We start from the raw sequence: 15,532 nt of genomic DNA on the forward strand, positions 1-15,532 counted from the left end.
GTCGGGCTGGGGATAGGTTTCTCACTGTCATTTGTGCCTATGGGCCGAATGGCAGTGCAGAGTACCCGGCCTTCCTGGAGTCTCTGGGAGGGGTGCTGGAAAGTGCTCTGACTGGGGACTCCATTGTTCTACTGGAGGACTTCAACGCTCACGTGGGCAATGACAGTGACACCTGGAGGGGCATGATTGGAAGGAACGCCCCCCCCCAATCTGAACCCGAGCGGTGTTCTGTTATTGGACTTTTGTGCTAGTCACAGTTTGTCCATAACGAACACCATGTTCAAGCATAAGGGTGTCCACCAGTGCTTCGACCAGATCCCAAGGGAGACCGGAGACATTGAGTCTGTGGGGCTGTCTTGGCTGGCACGCCTCTGCAATGTCGCATGGCGGCTGGGGACAGTGCCTCTGGACTGGCAGACTAGGTTGGTGGTCCCTCATTAAAAAAAGAAGGGAGACCGGAGGGTGTGTTCCAACTATAGGGGGATCACAGTCCTCAGCCTCCCTGGGAAAGTCTATGCCAGGGTACTGGAGTCTATGTTCCTCACCTCTGTTGTTGGGGCGGCTGCTGGGAACTGTGGCTGTAAGGTTTCTGGGGCCTGTCGCGGCGGCAATCCCCAAACATGATGGTGGTCACCGCAAGTGAGTGATGCCATCAAGCTGAAGAAGGGACTCTATTGGGCCTGGTTGGCTCATGGGACTCCTGAAGCAGCTGGCAGGTACTGACAGGCCAAGTGGGACACAGCCCTGGCAGTCGCCATGGCAAAAACTCGGGCCTGGGAGGAGTTTGGCGAGGCCATGGAGGAACACTTTCAGTTGGCTACAAAGAGATTCTGGAAAACTGTCCAGCAGCTCAGAAGGGGGAAGCAGTGTTCTGCCAACACTGTTTACAGTAGAGGTAGTGTGCTGTTGACCTCAACTGAGGATATCGTTGGCCGGTGGAAGGAGTACTTTGAAGATCTCCTCAATCCCCCCGACACACCTTTCGTAAATAAAGCCAGGGCTGGGGAATCGGGAGGGGATTCGTCCATTACCCTGGCTGAAGTTGCCAAGGTAGTTAAGGAACTCCTCGGTGGCACGGCTCTGGGGGTGGATGAGGTCTGCCCTGAGTTTCTCAAGTCTATGGATGTTGTGGGGCTGTCTTGGCTGACACGGCTCTGCAACATTGCATGGAGCTTGGGGACGGTGCCTCTGGACTGGCAGACCGGGGTGGTGGTCCCCCTTCTTAAAAAGGGGGACCAGAGAGTGTGTTCCAACTATAGGAGGATCACACTTCTTGGCCTCCCCCGGAAAGTCTATGCAAGGGTACTGGAGAGGAAAATCCATCCAATAGTTGAACCTCGGATTCAGGAGGAACAATGCAATTTTCACCCCAGCCATGGAACACTGGACTAGCTCTGTACCCTCACTAGGGTGTTGGAGGGTTCATGGGAGTTTGTGTGGGGAGAGGAAAGTCTGGAAGGCTCTGCTCGGGCTACTGCCCCCGCAACCTGTTCTCAGATGAAGCGGATGAAGATGGATGGATGTTGGGAAAGGAAATGTGTTGTATGTTCTCAAAACTCTCACTGTCTGCAATAACAATTTTTTATTTTCAACATTAATGTAATATTTTTTTACCATTATGTTCCAACAGATGGTGAAGGGTACAGAAAGTCAGTACTACATTGGCATGGTGGTGAATTTGGATAAGTCATTTAGGTACATCCACCTACACTGTTGAGCCCCAACACTTGCTGCTGTTCACCATACATCAAATCTAGTCTGGCATTTGATATAAAACTGAAATAAATTAGTGAAGCCTTGTTTATTTTCTTTACCATTTTAGCTGGTTGGATGGCAGCCCAGTAACTTACACTGCATGGGAACAAAATGAACCCAACTTTGCTAACAATGATGAAAATTGTGTGACTATATACAAGAACATGGGTGAGTTGAATGCATCCACACAGTAGGTTGGTTTTGTAAACATTAGCTATTAATTTTATCTTGTTCATTGTTCTTTCTAAACTCTGCACATTCAGGATACTGGAATGATATTAATTGTGGTATTGAGCTTCCCTCTATTTGCAAAAGAAGCAGTAATTTTATCAATACAACAATGGCCCCTACCACTGTTCCTAAAGGAGGATGTGCACCAGAGTGGCTGTCTTTCCAAGGAAAGGTAATGTGTAAATGTATGCATCACAGATTACTCCAATACAGTGCTGGACATTCTAGATGATATGCTTGTGTTTTATGAAAACAAAGCTATACTCCTACTGTCAGGATATGATTTAAACTTTCAGATGTACTTAAATCTGTTCTGGTAAAATATGTTTCCAAAATTAGATCAAGCTTGAGCAGCCAGACGCTGTCTTCTGTTTCTTTGCATGTTATTCTAACACACACTGCATGTTCATCTTGTTTACACAGTGCTACAAAATTGTTGTGGGGCATGAGAATAAGAACTGGCAGGATGCTAGAACTTACTGCATAAACCAGGGAGGAAATCTGGTTTCTATTGCCAGCGAGACAGAGCAAGGTGAGCAACAAGTTGCTAATGTTCAAACACAACTTTTCTTTATGGATGTTTGCAAAGCTAATGTAAATAAACCTAACGTTTTAAGAGTTAATAATAGTTTGCTTCCTTTTTAGCATTCCTAACACAGATGTTGGGATACAGTGAGGATCTTTGGATCGGCATGAATGACGTCAACTGGGAGATGCACTTTGTGTGGACAGATGGCAAAGGAATTTCTTACACCAACTGGGCTAAAGGACACCCAGTATCAGTGCCTGATAGACATTCATTTGCTGATGAGGTTATTTCAACATTTATATCCAAACCTTGTTCTGTCTCTTTTGCACTGTAACTCAATAATGATAGTAGGTGCAGAGAAGATTATCAAAATTATCATGAGAAACTGTCACATCCACAAAAGTATAAGCTATTTCGCTGTCAAATTAGTCATGTTGTCTCCCATGGCATGAAGAAGCAAAGTGTCATGAGTGAAAGATTATCATTATCAAGTTTTTTTTAATTCAAGTGATAAAACTGTATTGAAAATCGGTTATAAAAATCGATGTTCATACTGTCAATGAAAGTCAAACTCCTCAAAATGAAAAGACCTAGCTGAACTCATGTAGCTTTCTCTGCCTGACAGACATATGACTGTGTGATCATGGTGGGCAGCGTCTCCAAACTCACAGGATTATGGAAAGTGGAAGACTGTCAGTCAAAGAAAGGCTTCATCTGTAAAAGAAACGTGGGTGAGTGAAATATTAAGTGAAGGTTTTTCAGCTGAAATGTCTTAATGATCCTGATTAACAAGAGATGCCTCATTCACAAAGATTCTCAGATTGTAGTCGCACCCACCACTGTGTTACCAAAGGCTTTTTACAAACTTGGCAATGACTCCTACAAACTGGTGGCCCAGAAGATGAGATGGGATGAGGCAAGGAGGCAGTGCAAAGCAGATGATGCAGATCTGGCCAGTATCCTGAACCCCATCACCCAGGCATACATCACCTTACGGATTTCCAAGCACAATGAGCCTGTATGGATTGGGCTCAACAGCAATGTGGTAAATAATCCTACCTACTGTTTTAAGCATAGGCATAAACAATTAGTGCAAACCACTATTTCAAGCTCTGCATAAACTTTCATTAATACTGTATGTCTTTCACAGACTGGTGGCCGGTTCAAGTGGGTTGATAACTGGCTTCTGTCGTACACCAAATGGGGTAGAGATGAGCCTAAAAACAACTATGGCTGTGTGTATATCGACGTAGACAGGACGTGGAAGACTGCACCATGTACTAATAACTACTATTCCCTTTGCAAGAGGTCTCCAGGTGAGACAGTCCCTCTATTGGTACTCCAAACCAGTTAGCATGATTAAGCAGCAGCATCTGAGACTAGAATGCGATCTTCGGTCTCTTTTTCAGATGAGGTGCCCACTGAGCCCCCACAGCTTCCTGGCAACTGTCCAGAGCCAAAGAAACTAATAACCTGGATACCTTTCAGAGGCCATTGTTATGCCTTCCTCAGTTCAAAGGTGGACAACTGGGCCCATGCCTCAGTTGAATGCCTGAAAATGAGTATGTTACATAGAACTTCCACAATTAAACTAATAAATGAATATTTGTGTGTATAAACTCTATCACTGTGTGGCTGTGCTCATCAGGTGCTTCCCTGGTGAGTATTCAGGACCCTGAGGAGGGTAAGTTCATACAACAGAATCTGGAGATTCTGCAGGACGAAGCCAAGTCCTTCTGGATCGGCCTTTACAAGACACATGAAGGTGAGCATACTGAAGTAAAATTCAGTGTTAAAAAGTGTCATGAGTGAAAGATTATCATTATCAAGTTTTTTTTAATTCAAGTGATAAAACTGTATTGAAAATCGGTTATAAAAATCGATGTTCATACTGTCAATGAAAGTCAAACTCCTCAAAATGAAAAGACCTAGCTGAACTCATGTAGCTTTCTCTGCCTGACAGACATATGACTGTGTGATCATGGTGGGCAGCGTCTCCAAACTCACAGGATTATGGAAAGTGGAAGACTGTCAGTCAAAGAAAGGCTTCATCTGTAAAAGAAACGTGGGTGAGTGAAATATTAAGTGAAGGTTTTTCAGCTGAAATTTCTCAATGATCCTGACTAACAAGAGATGCCTCATTCACAAAGATTCTCAGATTGTAGTCGCACCCACCACTGTGTTACCAAAGGCTTTCAACATATTTGGCAATGATTCCTACAAACTGGTGGCCCAGAAGATGAGATGGGATGAGGCAAGGAGGCAGTGCAAAGCAGATGATGCAGATCTGGCCAGTATCCTGAACCCCATCACCCAGGCATACATCACCTTACAGATGTCCAAGCACAATGAGCCTGTATGGATTGGGCTCAACAGCAATGTGGTAAATAATCCTACCTACTGTTTTAAGCATAGGCATAAACAATTAGTGCAAACCACTATTTCAAGCTCTGCATAAACTTTCATTAATACTTTATGTCTTTAACAGACTGGTGGCCGGTTCAAGTGGGTTGATAACTGGCTTCTGTCGTACACCAAATGGGGTAGAGATGAGCCTAAAAACAACTATGGCTGTGTGTATATCGACGTAGACAGGACGTGGAAGACTGCACCATGTACTAATAACTACTATTCCCTTTGCAAGAGGTCTCCAGGTGAGACAGTCCCTCTATTGGTACTCCAAACCAGTTAGCATGATTAAGCAGCAGCATCTGAGACTAGAATGCGATCTTCGGTCTCTTTTTCAGATGAGGTGCCCACTGAGCCCCCACAGCTTCCTGGCAACTGTCCAGAGCCAAAGAAACTAATAACCTGGATACCTTTCAGAGGCCATTGTTATGCCTTCCTCAGTTCAAAGGTGGACAACTGGGCCCATGCCTCAGTTGAATGCCTGAAAATGAGTATGTTACATAGAACTTCCACAATTAAACTAATAAATGAATATTTGTGTGTATAAACTCTATCACTGTGTGGCTGTGCTCATCAGGTGCTTCCCTGGTGAGTATTCAGGACCCTGAGGAGGGTAAGTTCATACAACAGAATCTGGAGATTCTGCAGGACGAAGCCAAGTCCTTCTGGATCGGCCTTTACAAGACACATGAAGGTGAGCATACTGAAGTAAAATTCAGTGTTAAAGTCAAGTAAATAAATTGTACAGTATACAAGTGGCTGACATTCTGCAGGTATCTTTGGTTTTTTTTCTCAATCTTGATGAATATTAAAAAATAAAATACGATATTACTATTATGAAACTATTATATAACTAATGGTGTAAGAAGTATCTGAGTCCTTAAGTGAAAGTAAAAATCCACAGTGGAAACTGACATGCATCGGGAAATGGAGTACAAACATCTGCAGCAATTCTCGGTCTTACATCTGCAAAACACCCAAAGGTAAGTTTAATCAGCTGTAATTTTAAATGTCCTGTCGGTTTCTTAAAGTACACTGAACAGTGAATCTTTTTTCAGTTGTTGCACCTACAAAGAAACCTCCATCTCCTGGTAATTTAACTGAATTTTGTCTAAGATATATATTAACTTAATATATATCTGTCTGTTATATCTGTCTCAATATTATTAAGACAGATGTTTTAAACTTATTTTGTCTCTTGTAATACTTCTGTTTTTCATCCTTAGCGCCCTTTGTTAAAGAAGCTTCCCATCGGTCTGCTGGTGTCACTGTGGCTATAGTACTGGTTGTAATTGCCATAGCTGGACTTGGTGCATTCCTCCTCTTCCGTAAGCGGATACCCACCCCTGTCCTGGGAGAATGTACCTTTGACAACAGGTTGTACTTCAACAATCCATTCCAAGCCACAGTGGACACCAGGGCCCTGGTGACCAACATCGAGCAGAACGAACAAGCATAGAAAGATTAGATCAGTTGTGATCAGCTCAATAAAATAAGATCAATCAATCCCAAACGGGCTTCTACGTAGTACTGAGTTAAGGGTCTGAATGCTTTTTTGCAATGAGTATCGTTTTTTTTTTGTTTTTTTTTAAATAAATTTGCAAACATTTTCAAAAGCATGTATTTTGGTCATTATGGGTTATTAACTATAATTTGATAGACAAAAATGGAAATTTTATAGTTTCAATTCTATCAAATGTACAACAGTAAAGTGTGCAAAAACTAAAGGCATGTGAAATTGTTCTGGGGTGATAATGCAGATTTAGTCTTTACTGTACTGCGATCTGTTTTCGTGGAGGCATTGCATGAAAAACTGCATAAATGCAGAATCTACAGTATATACTGCACCAAATGTAGTCCAGACTATCTAAATTTGATCAAATTTTCAGGTCAGCACAATGTCCATGTACCAGGTTGTGGGTTCCAGTAAAAACATTGTTTGCATACATTCAATGGAATGACAATCATGTTTAAGCTAAAGAGATCCTTGATTTAAAAAAAAATATCAGCGTGAACTTTTAGTTCACGTTTAGTGTTTTGGATTTTTTTATTTAAAAGAAGACGAGTCTATTGTCACTGCCATTATGAGGAAACAAGTATTAATTTATCTTGGAGGGGGGATAGTTTGAATTAACAAATACAGCAGTGAAATTAAACCAGTGATGTATTTGTTATATTGTTGTGCTTCTGACATTTTACAGTTGTCACGTTTTGCCACTAGATGGTGATGAATAAGTATGAGAAGCATCAGAGCTGATTTGTTTTCTGTTGCATCATATATCTTTGGTTCACAGTCACTAGCCTGTGGATGTCACGTTATCAAGTCTAGTAGTGTTCGGTTTTGGAAAATGTTCAGGTTGAATATAAGGGATGACTAATGTGTGTGTTTTATATGATTACAACAATGAAGGTCATCTATTATGCCCAGCTGATTGATAAGATGGAATAAAGTGCAATCACACTGAGATGCGTGTACATACACATCCTTCAGGGTGCAGAGTTAGACAGCCTTTGTTTGAATCCTGTATATAAAGAGAGTAAAGGGCCAGTCCCACCAAGGTACACAATGCCTAGTGCAGTGTAAGCAGCTGGGTGAGCAGGGCTGTGGTGCATGGAAAGTACTAGTGGAGGCAGACAATGCACTGGTCCAAGGCCTGACCAGCCCTCAGAGGGACAGGGGTCGCCTCACTGCAACAACAGCCCCCTGTCTGCCTCCCTTTTTCTTTTTTTGAACTGCCACAGCATGGGCTCAGGGAGGACACTGAAGTTTGCCCTGTGTGAGGTGCTGCAGTTTGCAGGCCTGTCCGTGCCACTCTTCCTCATCATGCAGAAGTTCGCCGCCATCATAGCAAAGGTCAAAACATCAGCACAGCCTCCCAGTGATGGCAGCACAGCCTACTGGTTGATTGTGGCCTCCTCCATTGCCTATGTCACCTCCACTGCCCTGCTGGTCTGGGTGCCTCTGAAGTATATGGTCTTCATGAAGAAGAAGTTTCTTATTGGGAGGAAGAAGTGGTGAGTTTCTCCTGCTTTTGTCCAGCTAGAAATGAAGGTGGAGCCTTGATCTTAGCTTAGCACCTGGGATCCCAGTGCAGCACTGAATGAGAAATGACCAGCTGCTTTTGTGCAGCTGGTTTGGCTCCTGCTTCATGGTGAATATCATGAGTTAGCAAGTCCAGCAGCTGCCTTTGTCTTCCTTCTTTTTATCCAGCTTTCCCTTTGTCTGTCAGGAGGCCCATAGCCCTCGTGTATGTGATCCTGTCCACATTACCCTGCTTTGTTTTTCTCATCGCCAGCTCTGAGGTACATGTTGCAGATTATTTATTCTATCATATCAATTTATCTCTACTGTTATAGTGAACTTTGACCCTTTTGTTGCTTATACTTGTAAGAAGAGTTGTCCTATAGCTAGTGATTTGTTGTGGTTGTTTTACATGATTGTGTTCATCATTCAAACAAGATATAGGTGAGTGGAATCACAATGTGAGGCCTCTGTGAGTGGAATAAAGGCCATGATTTGAGAGGAACCTTATGGTTCTCAGAGGAAAAATATCCTCCCTTACAGATAAGGAGTTACTGATAAGCAGCTTGGTTCCTCTTCCTGTCCAGGCTCCCCTTGTCAAATCATCTGTCCATGAGGCACATTTTCACTTCCTTGCTGGCTGCAGCCCAGAGCCAATTTGCTGTTTTATGTGTCCCTTTCTAAAGCCCGAGCTGATCTTTTTGCCCTTGCTTATCAGATGTCTATTACATAAAAAACATAAATTCTGTTAAGATGAATAACTTGCCTGCTTTGCTCTGGGTCATAGCCCAGAGCTGCAGGGGATTTAGCTCACAAACTAAAACTAGAGATCAGAGGCACAGACAATTTGATGTAAAAGTGCACTATTGCTTATTGCAGACAAAGCAATAGATGCTATATTGATTGAAATTGAGTACATAATTACACTAAATGTCTGCCCAGATTCAGGTAAATAACAACATGCAACATGATACGTTCACGGAGCTCCCTGTATCACTAGTCCTCTTCTCTCTCATCTGTATTGACGTGGTGGAGAGGTGGTTTGACCTCTGCTTGGTTGGTATCAGCAGTCCTTTTCTTTCTCATCTGTATTGACGTGGTGGAGAGGATACGCCACTGCAGACTGACCGGCCAGGGTGAGCACAGCTCTCTGAACACAATACACAAATCAGTAAGTGCTACAGGTCCTGCACTTTCCTCTGCAAACTATTTTTATAGTGGTACCAGGCTGGCTTTACATTACAAAAGCATGGAAGCAAAAAAAAAATACAGCCAAGAGTTATTTATCTTATTTATTCAGAAGAATTTAGAAACCAGTTTGAATTTCTTTGTTCCTACTGTTGAAAAACATTGGTGGATTCAAGGGAATGAGCAGGAAGTCGGTTAGCGCACTTTACTTTTTGTAATAGTGCTGAACTGACAAAACCGCAGGAGTGTTTTTCTATAAAAAGTGAAGTTTCATGAGAAAACGAAAGCCATTTGAGGAAGTGTAATGTCAGCTCTTCCACGAAACTTTAGTTCCAAGCACAGGTTGTTTATAATTTTATGATTACAAGATTTGGTGGTAGCATTTTGGATCTCTGATACTGTTCTTACACATTTTGTCACAATTTTAACCAGTAATCACAATCTTTTCTGATACTGTTCTTACACAATTGTCACAATTTTAACCAGTAATCACAACAATCATTCTGATTCTTGTCATGTTTATTAAATGTTAATTTAAACACCACATGAAGATCAGCAGCACTGGCAAATGTAACTTCATGTTTGTTTTCCTCTGTATAATCTTGTTGGACTGGACTACTGTCCTGAAAATCCTACCCTTTCCCTCTCCAGTTAATGACATGGCAAGAGATGCTGACATCCCCTCCACTGTCCTCACACATGTGGAGCAGATTGCAGCAGTAACACCCATCACTCCAGCTGTGCCTGGGCAAGGTGTGTCCGCTTCCATGCAACTGGGAGTAAACCAGCTCAATGACAGGAACCAGACTGGAGCAGGGGCTCGACCAGAGACCAGTGGAATAGTCCCAGGGCTACCAGGTAATCCTGGTAGACCATTTGGCGTCTCTGGATTGAGCTCACGACCAGCGTCCACTGCAGTACACCACATAGCTCCATATGCCTACATGGGTCCACTGAGATTCCTGTGTGCCAGTGACGCCCAGGTGGACATGCTCGTGGACAGCTTTATGTTTTGGATGGATACAGTGGAGATGGTGCGGGTGGCAGGACATCCTCTGGTCTTCTATTCGGGCTGGGTGTTCCCCATCTATATCTTCTGCTACCTGTCGTGCCTGCGTGTGGTGGTCATGCCTCAGAACCCCCTGCTTTCTTCACTAGGAGTAGCTCTGCAGGACCTGCCCTTTTTCTTTGTGCGTGTGGGCCTCATTGCCATTTTTGGCTTCGTCACACCCATCCTCTACCTGATGAAAAACCTGTTGGTCTGCCTGGCCTTTGTTTATTTCAACTTGATGACCAAGCTGAAAGTCTTCAACACAAAGAGGATGCTCTTTTAATACATTAAGAAAAGCTACAACACTGAGACATAGTTGGCCACATCCAGGAACTGTGGCATGCCAAGTTTTGATGTGGTTTGTAACCTCATTTATTCCTCACTTACTCTGGTGCGATGCCAAGTTTGATGTGGTTTGTAACCTAAGTGTACAGTACTGAAAAGAAATTCAGTTAAAATACATAATGGTATTGTTCACAGGCTGAAAGGGGCTGCATGTTTTCCCATAGAGGACATCGTATGTCAAATGACTGCTGTTTTTGTTTAGATGTACTGTTTTACCCCTTACAAACCTCACCTTTGCCAAGCATGGCACTTTGGAAATGTACCTGAATTGTCATGAGATGTTTTCTGCCTTGTTGTTTATATTAGTTTTTTCTTTGCTGTTGAAGTCAAGGAAAAACTGTGTGAGTTTGTATCATCAATATATTTTGGTAAGATTAATACAGACAATTGTTAAAACATATGTTTTAAGTTTCACTGGTGATTTATGCAGCATATACCCAAATGAACTGAAAGTACATGTACTGTAGGTGTATGTTCATGGCCTTCATTTAAACCATTTACACTGGAATTTATCCCATTTCTTTTTAGTCACTTCCCAAAAGAAAAACAAGACATTCACAATATTAGCATCACATGTAACGTGTTTTTTTTTAGGTGAACTACTGTGCCAAATGTTCACTTTTTTTTATTTTGGCGGCACCTAGTGGTAGTATCAAAAGACACCCTGACAGACAGGAATACATGCTAACAACCAGGGCAATCAGGAGACAGTGACTGCAGCCTCACATTTTCATTCTGAAATATTCATTAAATACCCAGTTCTTGTTCAGAGATAGATTTTCCTACATCTTGTATCTAAATTCTTTACATGTTCTTCTCTGAACCATTTTTGTCTGAACAGCACTACTGGGCATCCCTGCAGTTTGAAGCCAGAGTGGCCAGATCTCCACTCCTCTAAAGGAAGCAGGATTTCCTCTTGTCCTCTCTCTCTCTACTGGCTCATATCATCACTGCTGTCCTCACACGAAGCCTCACCGTGGGCAACTATCCCACAAAAAACATCACATCAGCAAAGTGTGGCAAATCTCATTTATTCCTCACTTACTCTGGTGCCCTCTATAAAACTGATCAGACAACAGAAACTTTTTCAGTCAGTCTTAAAGACATCTGCTCTCTGTGTTTATTATCCAGGCACAGGTTTAGCACAGCTTGAAGAGATATTCATAATAGGTTAAAAAAAAAAAAAAAAAAAACATTAAGCAAAGCATTGAATGTAAAAACAACTGCCTGAATAAATTAAGCCCAAAATTCATCATTCAGTTTCCTTTTTGGCCTTGATTTATTAAAAACTGAGTATTTTATGAAGCTATCACTGATTTTCATTTTCTGATTTAAGACTGCTTGTTTCTTTATTTGCTCTGCCTAAATTTTATGGAGGTTCAGGGACATTTTTTGTGGCTTGACTGCCCTTAACCACCCATGTGACAGGATATCCATGAATGTCATTAAAGGGGAAAGGCACCATGTCTCTGTCACTGTTGCTGCTTGCCACACACCTTAGCACACAGCAGACGACCTCTCCTATGACAGGAAAACTCTCCTATCACCTTTTCCACCACTGAGTACAAACTACACACGGAGGATAATGTTACCTTGTTCAAATGTTGTTGTGGTCTTTTGTCTTGTGCAAGTCCTCTGCATTACTGCTGACATAGGTACGTACTTTTGACAGTTTTTGTTTGTTCAACTGTCAGCTTTTAGATTAATTTGAAATTGGTATATGTGATGTGCTGAACCTGTTCTCTTTTGCTGCAGACAGTGGCTCCTTCCTGATATTCAATGAAAACCACAACAAGTGCATTAAGGTGGAGACTGCCACCTCAGTAACTGTGGCTCCTTGTGATCCTCATGCCAAGCAGCAACAGTTTCGTTGGGCCTCCCAGTCACGCCTCCTCAGTCTGTCCCTCAAGCTCTGTCTGGGGGCCACAGATCTGAAAGACTGGGTGAAGGTGGTCCTCTTTGAATGTGATGAGAGCAGTGAGCTACAGCACTGGCAGTGCAAGAATGAGACTCTGTTTGGCATAAAAGACCAGGACCTGCACTTAAACTGGGGCAACCGCGATGAGAGGAACGTAATGATTTACACAGGCTCTAGCATCTGGAGTCGCTGGAGGATATATGGCACTATCAGTGATCTTTGTTCAAAGGGGTATCAAGGTAGTAAGTCTTTGATTTAGAAAAGACAAAGCAATAATATTTATGGGAGAGTGATATCTAAATGTGCTTCAGCTTTCTAGGAAGGTTAGAAAGGTGTTTTACAGTGCTGTGATGAATTCTCCATGCTGAGATTGTTTTTCAGTGCAGAAAACACATTAATTATATTATAATTAAAATATATTATAATTATATATTCCTATAAGCATATATATATTAAATAATCCTATAATCAGCATACAATTCATTTTATATTACATTTGTAATATATAGAAAGGAATCCAATCGCATTTTCTACCAGGTCAACATGCATCAGGTGTGGCAACTACAACAAAACCAACTATTTACTTGCCTGGCAGCTATTTGTGACAGTTACTGAAACTTCATTTAGTCTAAATTATAAGGTAACTAAGAAACTATTTTCCATGTTTGGTGTGCAAGAGCTTGACTGGTGTGCACGGAGCCCCGACCTTAACCCCATCCAAATCCTCTGGGATGAAGTCTAACTATGAGCTAGGTCTTCCACTGAACATCATAATGCTCTTGTGGCTACAGTCAGGGTCCAAAATCCTGTGGAAAGCCTTTCCAGAATAGTGGCTGTTAATCAACAATCACATATAGATACAATGATCAGGTGTCCATATACATGCAGCAGCTGGCAACAGGTTGCTGACTTGTAGGTTTTACTTGTTTTATTATGTTTAAATGTATTATTTTTCTCCTCAGAGATTTTCACAATAGGCGGCAACACTTTTGGAGGCCCTTGTCAGTTCCCATTTAAGTTTCAGGGGAACTGGTATGCTGAATGCACAAAGGATGGTCGCGCAGATGGGCAGCTGTGGTGTGCCACAGAGACAGATTACGATAAAGCAAAGAAGTGGGGCTTTTGTCCCACACAAGGTAAGTGTGTGTGTGTGTGTGTGTGAATGACTCAGTTATTTCAAGCTCACAAAAGGCTATGTTGGCAGTCCTGAAACTACTGTGATCCCTTTTCACAGTTTTCTGTGACTGATGGTTTTACAAAGAAGACAGAGGCCAATCCACACTTTTTTCCAACAGGTATTCTAAATACATTCTTTTTATAATCTGTCTACTTGGTATCTCTTCCATAGTTTCCTCAGACTGGGACACTGATCCGGTCACAGGGGTTCAATATCAGAGGAACGTACAGTCAGCGCTGACCTGGCATCAGGCCAGGAAGAGCTGCCAGCAGCAGGGAGCGGACCTCCTCAGCATCGTCGAGCTCCATGAGCAGTCATACATTTCAGGTACAAAGTCAGCTTTGTATCATCAACCAATATCACAGCATTGACTATCACTAAGTATACTGTGATACATGGATCGGCACAGGGCTGACAAATTATGTAGGAACCTCTCTGTGGATTGGACTGAACAGCTTGGATTTTGAGAGTGGATGGCAGTGGAGCAACGGAAACCCATTCAGATATTTAAACTGGGCCCCAGGTTAGTGTTGGCATGTTTGCTGGGGTAACAGCGGGGCATTATTTTATGGTATATTGTTGTTTCATTTGTGACTCCAATATAGCAACAGTAGGCTTTGTGAATGATCAGGTTAACCAAACATATTTACATTTTTTTATTAGAAACAAATAATAAATGGATGGATGTTTCTATAGGTCATCCCTCATCAGAGCCTGGGCATACCTGTGCAACCCTTAATGCTGCTAAAGCCTCAAAATGGGAGAGCAGCGCCTGCAACAAGAAACTCGGTTACATTTGTCGCAAAGGAAACTCAAACAACCTGCCACCTCCACCAAGTAAATAAAATACCCCTAAGTGATTGGAATCTGGTTTGCCATTACAGTGTCTTCAAAGTACAAACATAAAGACAAGCATGTTGCAGTTCTCCTGATATCAATCCACAGGCAACGACCAGCCCAGCTTCTGCCCCAGTCACTGGGTTCCTTATGGAGGTAACTGTTACTACCTGGTGAGGGATAAAAAGATGTGGAGGGACGCTTTGGCTGCCTGCCACAGAGAGGGAGGAGATCTGGCCAGCATACACAATATAGAAGAGCAGAGCTTCATCATATCTCAAACTGGATACTGTAAGTGTGCAGTAAGTCATATTTTTCAAATGATCCTTTTTTTGAACAGAAATTAGGAGGAAACTGCTAGCCTGAAGGTAACAAAAGCCACTTATTCTAATGTTCTAGAATTAATTTATATATTGTTGGTTTCATCTGTACAGCAAAGATGTAAATGACAATGTATAATTTTACCTAGGTGTATTTGCCAGACTACCTTTTTGGCCAGATGCAGTAGCTTCCTGAAATCTCTGCTGGCAAAATCACGCAACAGCAAGACTATGAGAAGCTCTGGTCAATACAAACAGCAGCAGGACTAGGTGACATTGAAGCTGAGAAACTACCACAGTAACATCTACATGTGCATTTAAATCCCTCAGTGCCAACAGATGTGCTTTGGATCGGCTTGAACGATCAGAGGAACCAGCTGCTGTTTGAATGGTCTGATCATTCTCACGTCACCTTCACCCAGTGGCTAACTGGGGAGCCGTCTCATGTCACCAACATCCAAGAAGACTGTGTCCTCATCAGAGGAAAGGTATCACCTGTTACTCTCATGCTGTTGATTGATCATTTGAGTGGTTTTGTTCTTATTGTCTGTATATTCCTCACACAGGACGGGAGATGGGCAGATCACACGTGTGAGAAGACGTATGGGTACATCTGTAAGAAGGCCGCCTCCATTTCACCAGCTGCTGGCGCCCATACGGAGGACAACCCAGGATGCAAGCTGGTGAGATGTCCTTTCCTTTGAATTTAAGTGTAGTTATATACACAGTAGTGGAAAGTAACTAAGTACA

General features: G+C 42.4%; 4 protein-coding genes and 1 long non-coding RNA gene across 5 annotated transcripts in view; all 5 read left to right on the top strand.

Moving 5' to 3' along the window:
* Positions 1-4,486, top strand: part of mrc1a (mannose receptor, C type 1a) — an 11,717-nt gene extending 7,231 nt beyond the window's left edge. The window contains exons 13-23 of the mRNA XM_020586403.1: positions 1,631-1,695; positions 1,823-1,923; positions 2,019-2,158; positions 2,410-2,518; positions 2,632-2,798; positions 3,141-3,246; positions 3,328-3,560; positions 3,666-3,831; positions 3,925-4,077; positions 4,164-4,280; positions 4,479-4,486. Of these exons, the coding sequence (XP_020442059.1) occupies positions 1,631-1,695; positions 1,823-1,923; positions 2,019-2,158; positions 2,410-2,518; positions 2,632-2,798; positions 3,141-3,246; positions 3,328-3,560; positions 3,666-3,831; positions 3,925-4,077; positions 4,164-4,280; positions 4,479-4,486 (1,365 nt within the window). The remainder of the gene's footprint in view (positions 1-1,630; positions 1,696-1,822; positions 1,924-2,018; positions 2,159-2,409; positions 2,519-2,631; positions 2,799-3,140; positions 3,247-3,327; positions 3,561-3,665; positions 3,832-3,924; positions 4,078-4,163; positions 4,281-4,478) is intronic.
* LOC109951753 (macrophage mannose receptor 1-like) lies at positions 4,483-5,810 on the top strand. Its single transcript, XM_020586411.1, has 5 exons — positions 4,483-4,584; positions 4,666-4,898; positions 5,004-5,169; positions 5,263-5,415; positions 5,502-5,810. Exons 1-5 carry the CDS (start codon positions 4,497-4,499, stop codon positions 5,657-5,659), a joined length of 798 nt encoding a protein of 265 aa, XP_020442067.1. The 5' UTR covers positions 4,483-4,496; the 3' UTR covers positions 5,660-5,810.
* A 24-nt stretch (positions 5,811-5,834) lies between these two features.
* LOC109951755 (uncharacterized) lies at positions 5,835-7,384 on the top strand. The gene is made up of 3 exons (XR_002273663.1): positions 5,835-5,907; positions 5,983-6,015; positions 6,151-7,384. It is a non-coding gene; the product is annotated as an uncharacterized LOC109951755 (long non-coding RNA).
* Positions 7,385-7,530: 146 nt separating this feature from the next.
* On the top strand, positions 7,531-10,516 carry LOC109951747 (transmembrane protein 236). Its single transcript, XM_020586404.1, has 5 exons — positions 7,531-7,939; positions 8,155-8,227; positions 8,889-8,983; positions 9,054-9,082; positions 9,786-10,516. Exons 1-5 carry the CDS (start codon positions 7,536-7,538, stop codon positions 10,466-10,468), a joined length of 1,284 nt encoding a protein of 427 aa, XP_020442060.1. The 5' UTR covers positions 7,531-7,535; the 3' UTR covers positions 10,469-10,516.
* A 1,504-nt stretch (positions 10,517-12,020) lies between these two features.
* Positions 12,021-15,532, top strand: part of LOC109951748 (macrophage mannose receptor 1) — a 14,205-nt gene continuing 10,693 nt past the window's right edge. The window contains exons 1-9 of the mRNA XM_020586405.1: positions 12,021-12,185; positions 12,286-12,687; positions 13,411-13,584; positions 13,797-13,952; positions 14,035-14,148; positions 14,322-14,462; positions 14,571-14,753; positions 15,113-15,270; positions 15,349-15,465. Of these exons, the coding sequence (XP_020442061.1) occupies positions 12,116-12,185; positions 12,286-12,687; positions 13,411-13,584; positions 13,797-13,952; positions 14,035-14,148; positions 14,322-14,462; positions 14,571-14,753; positions 15,113-15,270; positions 15,349-15,465 (1,515 nt within the window). The 5' untranslated portion in view covers positions 12,021-12,115. The remainder of the gene's footprint in view (positions 12,186-12,285; positions 12,688-13,410; positions 13,585-13,796; positions 13,953-14,034; positions 14,149-14,321; positions 14,463-14,570; positions 14,754-15,112; positions 15,271-15,348; positions 15,466-15,532) is intronic.

This window comes from Monopterus albus, unplaced genomic scaffold (assembly GCF_001952655.1).
Source record: "Monopterus albus unplaced genomic scaffold, M_albus_1.0 scaffold405.1, whole genome shotgun sequence".
NCBI lineage: Eukaryota > Metazoa > Chordata > Actinopteri > Synbranchiformes > Synbranchidae > Monopterus > Monopterus albus.

Bases quoted from the DNA above. Each gene is read 5' to 3' on its own strand.
- LOC109951753 (XM_020586411.1), top strand. From the start codon at position 4,497: ATGGTGGGCAGCGTCTCCAAACTCACAGGATTATGGAAAGTGGAAGAC. The intron at 4,585-4,665 runs GTGAGTGAAATA...TCATTCACAAAG, and splicing joins CATCTGTAAAAGAAACGTGG to ATTCTCAGATTGTAGTCGCA. The intron at 5,170-5,262 runs GTGAGACAGTCC...TCTCTTTTTCAG, and splicing joins CCTTTGCAAGAGGTCTCCAG to ATGAGGTGCCCACTGAGCCC.
- LOC109951747 (XM_020586404.1), top strand. From the start codon at position 7,536: ATGGAAAGTACTAGTGGAGGCAGACAATGCACTGGTCCAAGGCCTGAC. The intron at 8,228-8,888 runs GTACATGTTGCA...ATGTCTGCCCAG, and splicing joins TTCTCATCGCCAGCTCTGAG to ATTCAGGTAAATAACAACAT. The intron at 9,083-9,785 runs GTGAGCACAGCT...TTCCCTCTCCAG, and splicing joins CTGCAGACTGACCGGCCAGG to TTAATGACATGGCAAGAGAT.